The 13,413-nt window shown below is 49.7% G+C and overlaps 1 protein-coding gene across 1 annotated transcript in view; it reads left to right on the forward strand.

Annotated features, from left to right (window-relative positions):
* Nucleotides 1–12,157, forward strand: part of VWA5B1 (von Willebrand factor A domain containing 5B1) — a 57,090-nt gene extending 44,933 nt beyond the window's left edge. The window contains exons 20-23 of the mRNA XM_025213156.1: nucleotides 1,762–1,836; nucleotides 2,365–2,434; nucleotides 3,864–3,987; nucleotides 4,577–12,157. Of these exons, the coding sequence (XP_025068941.1) occupies nucleotides 1,762–1,836; nucleotides 2,365–2,434; nucleotides 3,864–3,987; nucleotides 4,577–5,341 (1,034 nt within the window). The 3' untranslated portion in view covers nucleotides 5,342–12,157. The remainder of the gene's footprint in view (nucleotides 1–1,761; nucleotides 1,837–2,364; nucleotides 2,435–3,863; nucleotides 3,988–4,576) is intronic.
* Nucleotides 12,158–13,413: the final 1,256 nt, after the last annotated feature.

Genomic DNA, 13,413 nt, shown 5'->3' on the forward strand with positions numbered 1-13,413 from the left:
GTGTAGGGCACTGATTCTCAACCAGGGGGGAGCCACAGCACTGTGGGGTGCCTTGGGATCCTTTCAAGGGCTCCACAGGGTGCCCCACAATGTTAGCACTATTAGCTTTGTGGACATGATTCACAAGATAGACTCATTGATTTCAAACAGAAATCCAGATTTGGAGTCTTTCTGAGTTCTTTGCAACTGAAAAACCTCTCTATTATTTCTCTGTAGGCAAAAAAGAGTGAAAATGAGCTGGAATTTTTGAGGGGTGCCTCAAATTTATCCAAGGGTGCCTCAAGTCTCTCCAGGGGTGCATTGAGTCTAAAAAAGGTTGAGAACCACTGATATAGGGGTTACACTATATGGTCTTTGGGGTCCCTTCCAGTTCTAAAGCTGACATTTTGCTCTAATGAAAAGGAAGCAAAGTGCATGGTGAAGCCATTTGAGCTCCCTCTGCAGGACAGACCTTCGAAGAAGCATCATTGAATGGCACCCCTCTACAGTATGGGACTGATCTACAGCCCCTGGAAGTCAGTGGGAGTCTTTCTACGGATGTCAGTGGGCTTTAGGTCCAATCCCACAAGAGCCAAGTACGGAAAATCCAATTACATTATCTCTGTGCTCCAGCCATGCCTCCATCCACCTTTTAGCTTCCCATTGTATCCTCAGAGCAACTCAGAGAGCTGCCAAGATAGCTGATCAATACTCCATCCAGCTGGAATAACAGCTGCTGGAAGGTGGAGAGGCAGGGAGAGAGAAGCAGGAGGAAAAAAAGTGTCTATACAGGGGGAGACACCATTAAAGGAAATTTAAAGAAAAATGAACAGGTGCAGCAAAAGAATGATCTGATGATGCAGTAATTTGCTTCTCATTTCCTTTCTATGAGCTGAATCACATTTTGCATGTTGGTGTGGGCTTACTTCTGAGTTTGACACTGATACATTCTAAGGTTTTTCTTCCTGGAATGAATTCAATGTGGAATATGGGTGAACACACATTCCTAAAGGACCTGCCTGTCAAGGATCCTGAGGTATTTTCTGAACATTCAGCTGCGGAGAATCCTGGAGAGTAAGGCTTGACCCACTTTTAGAGACGTGGAAATGAGTATCGGTGACTGAGCCAGCATCAAAATAGCAAGTTGGTGGCAGAGAGGGAGTAGAAATGACCCCTATTCAGTTTCTTTGGAATACCCAGTTCCTGACCCAGAGTGGACTGAAATGTTGGCCAACAGAAGCAGGATCCAGGTGTTCAGACTCATGGAGAGTCATGGCCAAACTATTTGACCCTTTGGTAACCTCTTTTTAACGTGATAAAATGCCCCAAATAGTCACATCTTCCCTCGTCCAGCCAGATCCACTGGTAAGATAGAACGTGAATGCGGCTGGGATTCTCCCCACCAGAAGATGGTTCTCCTACGTAGACTTGAGATGCATTGAAGGAGCCATCAGGTAATGCAAAGGGGAAAACAGTGCAGAAAACAGGACCTAAGAGGCACAGTCTTGAAGTCATGGGGAAGGTTGGAGCCAAGGATGATAAAGAGGCTGTTGAGAGGGGCAAGAGGGAGTCTGGTGAATGAACAAGGTAACGGATGTGTTGGGTGCGCTGCATGTCATAGATGTGATGATGGTGATACATGCAGCAGAGGATGAGGAGGACAGTAATGCTGGGAGAGGGTGTGAGGGCTGTACGTGCAATTCAGAGGGCCAAGACAAGGCTTAGGGAGGTGAGAGTCATATGTAGATAGATGACATTGCTTTTGTATTTCTGCTATTGCAGATACGGAAGAGAATGGCCTGTCGCCCTGCAGTACCCCATCTTCCTCCGGCTGGGAGCGCTACAGTTTCCCGGAAGGTAAGGGGGGGCATTTGTGTTATACCTTGAGGCCAGGGCAATGCCATTTCATCCAACTGATATTTCAAGTGGAAGAGGAAAGAGTTTGTTAGTAACCTGTGTTCAGACTTTTGAACTGCTCCTGCAACAGTTGGTGATATAGGATCTTATTTGAATGATTTAAATCTGCTTTGGCCAATCTCTGTATATTGTTGAGTAAAATTAGGCCCATAAACCCATATTTAGGCACCTCATGGAATGGCCTGGAGTTCAGAGCCTCAAAGCTCTGACTAGCTCCTGTGAGATGGTCAATGTTTCGGGAGAGGTGGAAGGATATTATTGTCCTTGTGACACGCATGGGAAAAAGGAGGCAGCGAGTGATGAAGTAACTTGGCCAAGGTTTCAAAGCAAGTTGATGTCAAAGCCCTGAAGAACAGTTGGGAACCCAGTCTCCTAGTGTATAGATCATACTCCTTGAATTCTGGGGCTAACTCTCCCATCGGACCAGAGGTTTCTTCATTTCATCGTTGTGTCTGTGTTTCTCCCCAGCTCCACTGCAGAGTCCATCTGCTTCCTCCACTCACTCCCAGAAGTCCATCGAGAGCCTCTTTGCTGCCAGGTAAGAGACAACTGGAGCATTCCCTGATGAGACAAGCCCCATGTCTAGTATCTTCTCTGGCTGTGGGTTTGACCACAAGTCCCTGTATATTTCTTGGGAGAGTATCTGCATCCTGCAGATGGGGAACAGGCTAAACTCAAGAAGCAAAGATGTGCTTTGAGACTAAGGGTCATATCAGCCATAAGTTTCACAGCACAGTCTTGCTTTGTAAGTGCTATACCCCAGGCATGCTTTAGTTGGTTTAATGGCCTAAGCAGACAGCTGGTGAGCTGGGATTAGGGAGAATTAGCCAGAAAGATGAGACTGATGGTTGGGATCTAGACAATACACCATATTAATTTTTGAGTTTACAAGTGTTGTATAAATGCCATGCTTGTAGGAGTGGGGTGAACAGACCAGACGTGGGGTGGATTCTCCGTGCCACCCACTGCAGCCAGTTGATAGTGATTGTTTACCAGAGAGGAGAGACTCCTTCAGGGAGGCTTTAGTGTTTATATATTTAGAAAAAAGTGCAACACAAGTGTCCTCACTCTGCCTCACCTTTTCTTTGGTGTGACAGAGGAGAGTCACTCTCAGTGATGGCCCATTCAGTCCTGAGTGTCTTTGCTGAGCAGGGCTCTCAGTAGGTTCACATCTCAGCCCACTGGAAAGCAACATGAAGCTCCCACACCCATCCATAGTGCACTGAGCATTCATTAGATGGTAACTTTTTCATTCAGCACCTACATAGCTTAGATTGGAACCAGTGACCTAGAGGACTACATACTCTGCTACTCCCTCCTCAAGCCACCCATTTATGTGGGTATGGAGGTATGTTCATGTCATCTGATATGAAGAAACTGTGCAGGCCCTAGCCTACTGAAAGTCAGCAGGACTTTGGGTCTTAAGTCACTTAGGTACTGTAAGCTTTACTTTTCTCCAGTGATTTGAAGAGATGAGGGATCAAAGGAAAAGCCCCCTGTCTTTCTCATGCACCAACATGCTCATCCCATTCTCTTTATGCTGCCTGGACTCTCTGGCTCCAGTCCCTGGAAACCTCTGTCAAACTGTATGAGTCACACAGCTCTTCTAAAAAGTGACAAAAGAAAGGATTAGGGTTTAGGGGGTCACATACTCGTAATTAGCTGAAGAATTTACTTCTGAGGCATGGGGCAATGATGGTCTTCCTAAAGTTTCCTCTCAGTTTGGGTATTTTATGAGAGACTTAACTAGAGGAGAGTTACATTTTTACTGGGCAGCGCTGGCTGTACAGAGCAAGGAGAACTCCCCATACTGGTCACAGTATAGCTCAGAAGGGGACCAATGGGCTGCTCTGTATTGCAGGTGAAGCCAGGTGAGCAGGCGCTTGGCAGCAGGCCAGGTGCATGTGTCTTTGGACTGCCTGACTTACGTGGCCTATACCTCCCCTTGTTACTTTGTCTTGGTGCAGGTTGACCCTTAATAAAACAAGACTGTTGACTCGTGCGGCCAAAGGTTTCATGAGTAAATCTCCAAATAGGGTGACTGAGCCCAGCTCGGAGAGCGACAATGAGAACAAAGACTATCTACCCCTGGTAAGCCACCGAACCAGACCTCTGCTATTTGGTATAATGGAGCATAGGAAGATAAGAATGGAAGGGACTTTTTTGATCACCGGGTCCAGTTCCCTGCCACTGCAGACAGCTATGTCCTATAATCCTGTTCATAAGCTCTTCCGGTCCCAGCCTAGGTTAGGTTGTTTGCTCCAACTACTCCTGTTGGAAGGCTCTTCCAGGACCTCATTCCTTGGAGGTGATGCTTAGAAGTCACCTTCTGATTCCTAACTTACACTTCCTCATGATCGCTGCATACTTGCATATTCTAGATAGAGCGTATTGCTAGAGCATGAGCTAGAATTATTGCTTCTGAGGAGGACTCTGCGACTTGAGGACCTGCAGCAATAAAGTGTTACCCAGTAGAGGAGATGACAAGCAGCTCTATTGCATGTGATCATCCTGGAAACTATTGGCTTGCCCATAGTGCTGCTGTCCCAGCCTGGCTTGGGTGTAGCTGGGGTAGACTTTTGCTAGGTTGGGTAATCCACAGCCTTGGCTACAGAAAAGATCTTCTCTGGGACCTTACTGCAGCACTTCCTTAAGGCAGCACTATGGTTCCTCCCTGCAGGTATCTCTGCAGTTGGCCTGTGGTGCCTTCCTGCTCAACTCAGCGCTCTGCGATGCAACCAACATTCCCATGGAGAAACTGAAGTGGACCTCTCCGTTCTCCTGCCACCGGATGACTCTCAGCCCCTCTGCTGGCTCTTACAGCACGAGGAAGCCAGACACCCCTGGGGAAGCCAAGAGCCCAGCCTATGGCCAGCAGCTCCAGGTGCCTGGTGATGTTCGTAGAGAAGGCTCCTCTGACAGGGACTTCATCTCTAGTCCCTTGACCAATGGACATGGCGAGGGCCAGGAGGATGGGGGTTGCCCTCGCCACTTCTCAGGTAGCGAGGCTGAGAGCCTCTCCAGGGCTCTGCAAGCTGAGAATGAACTCTCCCCTCCTGCTATCACCATCCACCGCTTCTCCCCTCAGAGCACCCAGCCTCCTCCGGAGCTGCAGAGCGACAGCGGCAGAGGCTCTGAGACAGATGACTCCGAGCTCCAGGCCCTGCTGTCTGACATTGAGCTGCAGCAGCGGACTGAGCCAGAGGGGATGCTTTGGGCCACGGCAGTCGCCCTGGCCTGGCTGGAACACAGCTCGGCCTCCTACTTCATTGAGTGGGAGCTGGTGGCTGCCAAAGCCAGCATGTGGCTTAGTGAGCAGGAGTTCCCCCCAGGCTGTGGCCTGGCCACCGTGAAGGCCGCAGCCCGGCAGCTCTTTGTGTTGCTCAGGCACTGGGATGAGAACCTTGAGTTCAACTTGCTGTGCTACAACCCAAACAATGTCTAGGAGGGGCAGGGGCATGGGGGAGATCCAGGCAGTTGTCTGTGAAGGCACCCAGGGTACAGGGACTAGTCCTTAAAGACACACTGAGCTCTGCTCCAGCAGTGATGTGCACGTTTATTAGAACAAGGCTTTGCACTGGCAAACCCATGACTGAGATCCATTCAAAATCCCACGCTCGGCGATTCTTCTTCTCACAGCCTAAGCAAGGTCCTGTGCTGCTTCCTGCAGAAGGATGTTATTTAGGCCACTGTCTCAGCAGAAAGGATCAGACAATTTGGTAACTAGGAAGAGCACGTCTGGTTTTGCTGGGCACTGGGCAGCTTCCCTTTGGTCCCCAGTGCTGCTCCCAGGAAGAGAATCCCAAAGCATTGCTCAGCCGTCTGATCCACCCACCCACTTTTCTCCTGCTTACCGAGCTCCCCTCTGCTCTTCATGCAGAGCATTTGCAGCATGATTTATTTATTGCTCCCCAGAGGCACCTGACAGTGCCCCACTGTCAGTCTTGAATGCCTTTTAGTGAAGATTATCCTATGTCTCTTGTCTCAGGATTCATGCTTATGCATCTGCTCCTTCCCATAGGTCAAGGGCAATGGAAATGCAGATTGTGACTGAGTGTCCAGGTAGCTTATACTCGAACAGCAGTAGTGTTGTTCCTATTGGAGATGGGTGAAAAGCTACCTTCTCCTGGCCCTGGCCATGGAATGGCTTCACTGATCACCAGGGGTGGATTTGGGCTGAGATTTTCCACGAAGTCCTCAGGAATTAAGTGCTCAGATCCCACTCTAATTCCAAATTCCTTGGTGTCCAGGACTGCCCCACAGCTGACAACGTGCCTTAGCATCACGTGCCCACAGAGCAGGGGCATTGTGGGGCAGAATCTGCAGTCAGTAAACTCCCTGGAACGTGCAGAGGATGGGCTGAAGAAAGCAAGCTCTTTCCCAAGCACTTCTGGCTTAGTGTAGTAGAGACAAGACAGTGTCCTAAGAAGTAAAGTCTTCTCTGGTCTATCAAAGCCCCCTCCTGTCGGGACACAGCCTACAGTCTCGAGAGAGGCTGTGCAGCATGTTACATCCGATCGAAACCACCTGGCTAAAGGGCCTGCCTTGGAGTTGCACTTCCAACCTGAAGCCATTTGCCCAGTGGTTTTGACCCTCTTGCACTTTGGTTTCCTGACTCAGATGGAAAATATTCCACTGCCCTGCTGTGCACCTGGCTCTTTGATGCTCCTGCTAGCCAAACTCCTCTGTCCTGGCCAGATTGGCAGAGCTCCTTCATTATTGGTGTGGCTGCCTTTTCTCCTGTTAGCATTATTCCCTGTGCATAGGTTCTACCTTCTTGTGTCTGCTTGCAAACCTGTCACATGCCTGTGTGTCACACCTTGCCCCTTGGGTCTCACACTGGCCCTCCAGATGGGGTGAGCAAACCATTTATCTCCCAGTTGGGTTGGATGCCTGGCAAGCCCCTTGGATTCCCTCCCCCTCCCTCCGGCACTGCTGCTGAACTTGTTCCCATCCTCTCTGTGCTGTGTTTTGACTGGAATGCCATAGCGCTTGTGACAGGCACTATCCGTGGGTACCTGTATCCACTCTGCTTAATGCAAAGTGACAACTGATAGCAAATTGTATTGACAGACCTTCAGTGAGTGTAATTGCTCGGCAGAAACCATCCTGAATCAGTTATTCATAGTGGAAGGCAACTGTAATCCTCAGACTCCAGTGCTCAGCAAAGTCACCAGAACCATCCCTGTTATCTCCAGCTAACGCCAGGAACATGCTGTGGGTGACAATTGTCAAAAACATGTTAATTCAACTAAATACACCACAGCCAATTAGTTCATAATAGAGTGATTATTAAAGACTCGGTAAGGACCAGATTCAGCCTGTTGCAGTCCAGAATATGACCCTTCCATGACAAACCTCACAGTACAACTGGCTTGTTCTGATCAACGTGCACATAACTGTACCTGTCTCATTAATGGGGACAGTGCAGGCCTCATTATGGCCTGCGGCTGAAGGGTGACTGCATCTGAACCGTCACCCCAGGATGCGGGGGATGCTGTCACCTCAGGGAGGTTTGTACAACCAAGCTCGTGGCCGTGAATCAAGAAAACCTCCCTATTCACTTCAGCACCCATGTAGAGCCCATTAAAACAAGTGAAAATTTAGCACATGCTTTAAGGCTTCCCTGAATTGGGGCCAGGTTTCATTGTGCCTGAAAAGATGGGTGGGTGAGTTGGGAGGCCATCGATGGGTAGGTGAGTTGGGAGGCCATCTATGGGTGGGTGAGTTGGGAGGCTATCGATGGTTGGGTGAGTTGGAAGGCTGTCGATGGTTGGGAGGCGGTCGATGGTTGGGTGAGTTGGAAGACTGTCGATGGTTGGGAGGCGGTCGATGGTTGGGTGAGTTGGAAGGTTATTGATGGTTGGGTGAGTTGGAAAGCTATCAATGGTTGGGCGAGTTGGGAGGCCATCGATGGTTGGGCGAGTTGGAAGGTTATCGATGGTTGGGTGAGTTGGGAGGCCATTGATGGTTGGGTGAGTTGGGAGGCTATCGATGGTTGGGTAAGTTGGAAGATGTGAGATTGTGTGAAAGGGAGTGAAAGAGGTCAGGTTCACATGTGAGAAATGGAGCTGATCGTGATGCTTTCAACCAAAAACAATTTCTGTCAGAAACTATGATTCCGTTGAAGTTGATCTTTGCAAAGGGATAGAGGGCAAAGGCAATGTTTTCAGTGATTTTTGCTTTACTTTAATTTTTCTGACAAGAGAACTCTAAAAATATATATTTCTTTTGTTTGAACCCAGAATATAGCTTTAACATTGGTCTTGGGGAACTGAAAAATGTCAGTTGCCATTTGCAGGGTTTGGATTTTGGGGGCAGGGGGTCTTTCCCTCCAGGAGAAGTAAAAGAGGGGGAAGAAGTGAGAGACCACTGGACTTTCTTCTGATGCAAAAATATTGATTTGGGAGCCCTCATGGGAAACCAGCATTTTCAACCATGAATTTTGGAGCAGGCATTTCTGAAAAAGAAGAAGTAGGTTTTCATACAATCTCTTGTGTGAACAGATTGGGATGGGAGTTGTGTTTGTCTCACAAGAGAAGGTTACAAGATGCTTCCTCCTGTTGTCTTCAGATCCAGTTCAAATATGTGTCTTGTCAGCTCAGGCTGCAAGAGTGTGGTCCAGTTCTGAATGCATCCATGCCTTTCCTGGTTATGTTCCAAATTAGTCCCTGAAACTGCTGGCATCCCATGTGTGTTCAACAGGGCATCGATTCGGATGTTACAGAAGATGCCCATGTCATTGTGTGGCATTATTAATGTACCAGCCCCTGCATCGGGAGTGCCGGAGAGCTGCAACACTCCTTTTCAAGCAGGTCATTTGCTCTTCCTGTCTCAAGTAGCATGTCATGGAAAGCAGCAAACCGAAAGCTTAGCTGTGTGTGTAGCTATTACCCTGTTCCGTAGCTGTCCCACCCTGTGAAGTGGTGTCGGTGTGCTGCAGAGCCAGCGCAAGGCCCTGGCTAAAAGCAATGTGATGCGAGCTGCTTTTTTTTTGGTAGGTGGAGTGACCAGATGTACTGGGTTTTTTAAGTGTTTTTGCACCCTCCTATCACCTCGCCTCATGTCCCTGCTCCCCCCAGCCACCCGCGAGGCTCAGCTTTGTAAATACCAGAAGCGTTAATCAATGCAAACCGTCCCACAGTGACCCCCTTTTCCTGGGGAGCGCCTGGCTCTCACAGCAGACATAGTGGGTGTTGAAGCCCAGATTGGCAGCTCAGAGAGCCACGGCTGCAGAGATGTGCAGATGCCAAGGCCTGTGGCGTGTGGGTCAGACAGGCTTGGCACACAGGTCCTAGGTGGTGTCACAACAGCTCTGTCCACAATGCTGCATTATCTGATAGGAGCTTATTTCTATGCACTCAAAGCACTTTAGATGCTTCCAGGTTATGGGCTTTTAGCAATCATTCCAAATGGCTTTTCAGTTAGAGGCTCAGCATGTCCTTAAGATGTGAGTCACAGTCTAATGTCTCAGTTTCACACAGAAAAATGAGAACATCACAGAAAATCTCCCCGGTTACTATAACCCCCCGACACAAACATATGGCCTTGTGGTTCGGACTTTCCAATGTAAATGCAAGTCTCAGTGACTCCTAACTAGCCCTTGTATGAGTCTGTAATAGATACAGGGTCTAGAAGATGTACTGAGTGAGGGACATAGATGTATTGAGTGTGTATGGGAAAAAAAGTATGGAGAGCGTGTGCGTCTGCAGAGGAAGCTGTTTCTGGTTGTTCAAGCTGCGGCCCAGCGGCAGAGATAGGATGTGCCATCAGAGACAGGGGCCGTTCATAATAAAAAAGGGAAATACACACCACCTGTAGCGTGTTGTATGCAACAGCCACCATGCATGTTAGCACACAGAGACTCGTGTTGGCCATCTGCTTTTTAGCATGGTCTTGAGACAGTCAGATTAGCCCAAGAGCAGTTCTGTGAACTTGTAAAACATGCATCGCCGCTGCTAACTCTGCTCTAAAATTACTCTGTGTTGGTTTGCAAATGTAACAGGAGGCTGGCAGGTCATTCCTATTGCTTCTCTGAGCCTGCTCTCCGCATTACCAGCTCAACCATGTAACAGAGGCTGCGGTTCAGAGTGCATTGACCCCCAGGGAGGGGGAGCCTGCAGATCAGTAAGCAGATGAGAACTTATCTGAGGTAATAGTAATATTTTACTGAAGAGCAAAACCTACCTCTCTTTTTTGCCCAACTCTTGCTCGCTCTCTCTCGGGTTCTCACTACAAAGACGTTAGCAGAGTCTTGAACTAGGTCCATCTAAGATAGCTATGACCCAGACCTCAGCCCTGCTGGTTAATAGGGAACTGTGCTGGTTTCCAGGGACAGCTCCCACAAGACATGCAGTCAGAGTATTTTTGGGGAGATCTGTACTACTCCATACGGCCCAGACCCAGGTCTCTGCACCTGCAACCCTGGCATAATCTGCCAACATTTGAATGTCCCTGTACTACAGGCTCCTTGCAGGATTGCCCGGAGTGCTGCCTTGTAACTTGAAGTCAGCTCTGAGGAAGCGTCCAGTTATTGTATCAAACCAAAGTACCGACAGGAGAGGTTTAGCATGGATGGGATAGGCTTTTGCTTTAGCTGAGAATTATACAGGCTGGCCAGGGAAAGGAGAGCTCTCCGCTGGACTCACAGGGGGGTGTTTAACCTTGTGTTAGTTAAGCTCTTGCTGAGTGCTGCTGTGAAATCCTCCAGCACGGCCTCAAAGTTGCCGTGCGGGCTGTCTGGACAGGCCACCAGAGGGTGACCTTGCTTCATGCTCATCAAGATGCTGAGATCTGTTGTTGGCAGTTCACAAGCCGTTAGAGACGGTGAGGGTAAGACTGGGGCTGGGCGGCTGCAAAGATCTGAACCTTGGAGCAATGCCTCTTGCAGCATCGAAGTCCAGCTGCATGGAGAAGGCAGCTCCCTCAGCCTCTGCCAGCTGAGCAGGGAAGGATACTCCTGGAGGTTGCTTCTGCATCAAAGGGGTTTAGCCGTAGCAGTTTGGAGCGCTGGCTTCCAGCTGTGCGGGGTGGTTTATATAGCTCCCTTGTTGCAAAGCCTGTTCTCCAATGGGAAACCCGTGACATGCTGGATACAGCATCATAAGATCAGTAATTGCTTCCATTCAGGCAACACTGTTAATTCCGAGGACACCAGAGCATTCAATCAATACTAGATCAGCCTCCCCGTGCCAGCAAGGTAGGTAACTCTGTCCAGTTTATAAGTGGGGAAACTGAGGCACAGACAGCTAAATGACTTGCTGGAGCAGAACTTGGGGTGTCATGGTTCCCAGCTCTGACCACTGTAAAACGCTGCCTCACCTATTGTTAAAAAAGTTGGGAGCTCTCCAACTACACTGTGGTCCATCTTAGCTTGGATGCAGTCTCCGTCGCCAGGGATGTGTTGAACATACATCTGTTCCAGTCAGAGTTTTGTGTCGCTGTGTCGCTGCTCGTGGTGTCACGTAGCTGTCAAATTAGCCGGGTGGCTTTCTGCAGTCCTCTGTGGTTCAAGTGACATGGCTGGTGATTGTTCTCCAGACCCTCAAGTGCCTACGGATGCGACCACACGCTCTAGCGTACAATGTGACTGTGGTGCCTGTGATTTTTTTGCTGCTCGTTGGAGACCCGTTGCCTTTCGCTCACTTTCCAGATGCGTCAGCACCATTGCCTTGTTCTGTGGGCTTTGAGTTTTGTGTCCGGGGCGGGGTTGGGGTGGGGGTAGGAAGGGAGGAAGCAGTGTTTTGGCTTCAGGACTGTGCTCGTGCTGTGGTCCCTGTGTTATCCGTGTCAGCTATCCTCGTGTGACGGGGTCGACCATTCTGTGATGCCGAAGATGTCCCTCGGTGGGGCACGGCAGGTTTGTCGGCTGGCTCCTCGTGGCGGTCGTGTTCTCTGTTACACAAGTGGTGTTATCCCAATAAAGCAAAGTGTGCTTGAATCCGTGTCCTGAGTACTTTTGTCTCGCTGTGGTTTTCCCCGCAGTTCTCCAGGATCCGCTCCTATGCCCAGAGCCTCCCCAGAGTCACTTGAACAGTTGGTGAAGAAGTCAGCTGGGCCTTGGGGGGAAAAACAGAGCTTGGAAGGAAAGGATCATTGCTGGTTTCTTCCCGAAACATTTAGGTTTCAGCTTTTTTTTTTTTTTTTTTTGACCAAACACAATGTTCGTTCAAAGCAGGGAGAATATCTTACCCTTTGAGTTTTTGAAAATGGGGTGGAAAAAAGTCTGATTTGAGCAAAATGCCTGAAAGTTGCACAAGGGAAAATCCTACGTAGAAAAAGATGGTTTTTCCCCCCCTCAAAATTGCCCACAGGAAAAAAAATCTCCCCTTGTAGCTCAGGGTATGAGATGCAGCCGCCCTCGCTGAGGCAACTGAGCACCTTACAATTGTATTGCTAATGTGTTTGCTCTCACCATATCCCTGCGAGGTAGGGAAATGCTGCTAGACAAGGGCCTGGCAACCTATGGCCTGTGGAGCTTTGGATCCGGCCCTCGGAGCTAGTCAGGGAGGGGAGGAGGCTTTGCCTCTGCTGCGTTGCAGCCAGGAGACAGGGAAAAGCAGTGGGGAAGTGGCCAGATCCTAGTGCCGGCCTGCCTCAGACCTGAGCTGGGTCATTCCAGCCTGCCGCTGGAAAATGTTGCCACCCCTGTTCTTAAACCCATTTTACAGCTGAGGAACTGAGGTACGGAGGCTGGTTGACTTGTCAGAGGTCACCCGAGAAGTCAGTGGCAGAACAAGGAATTGACTCCAGGTCTTAGGTCACTGCCCCAGTCACTGGGCCATTCTCAGCTGTCCATATTAAAAGGTGGGTGTGGGGGCATGAAGGCATCGGTGATTCGAAGGGGCAACGTTGGCTCTTTGCTGTGTCTTCATTTGCAGCCCTTCACCCCTGGTCCTGCAGCTACAGACAGAATGATCACGGAGGGAACCGGTTCCTCTCTACTTGCCCCGGGCAGTGTGAAGGAAAAGGCAAGGTCAGGAGTGCGGTCTGACACCTCCCCGTGGCAAGGCAGGCTTTGCGTGGGGGTCTCCGACTGTGCACAGTCAGCCCTGCAGAGGAGATCCATTGGGTTTTGGAGCAGGCCCTAAGTGAACTGATTTGCTCAGCTAGGAAGTAGCAGCAGACAGCAGCGACCCTGTCCTTCCACCATGCAACAGGACATCCTTCCTGAGCAAAGCCTAAGAGCCTGTAGACATGAACGGCCAATGCATGTGCTCAGGAAGCAAACCCTCCACATCAGAGTTTTCCCTCAAAGACCACGGAGCAGAGCTTGGGTCCTGCAGGATTGCAGGTCCCAGGCTGCAGCCTTCTGCAGTGGCTGCTCAGGGCCTGGACATGTACACTCATCAGGCAGGGCCTGCGGACCCCCATAACATGCTCTACCTCCAAGACCGGGTCAGAAGAGGCTGCATTTCAGAAGAGCCTGGATCCTCCAGTGTAAGGCTGGTCCCCCGTTTGCTACCTAAACCTAGCTCTTCCCTGACTGCAGGTGCTGTCCGCCAAGGCTTGCAATTT

Source organism: Alligator sinensis, unplaced genomic scaffold (assembly GCF_000455745.1).
Source record: "Alligator sinensis unplaced genomic scaffold, ASM45574v1 scaffold1719_1, whole genome shotgun sequence".
In the NCBI taxonomy this organism is placed as follows: domain Eukaryota; kingdom Metazoa; phylum Chordata; order Crocodylia; family Alligatoridae; genus Alligator; species Alligator sinensis.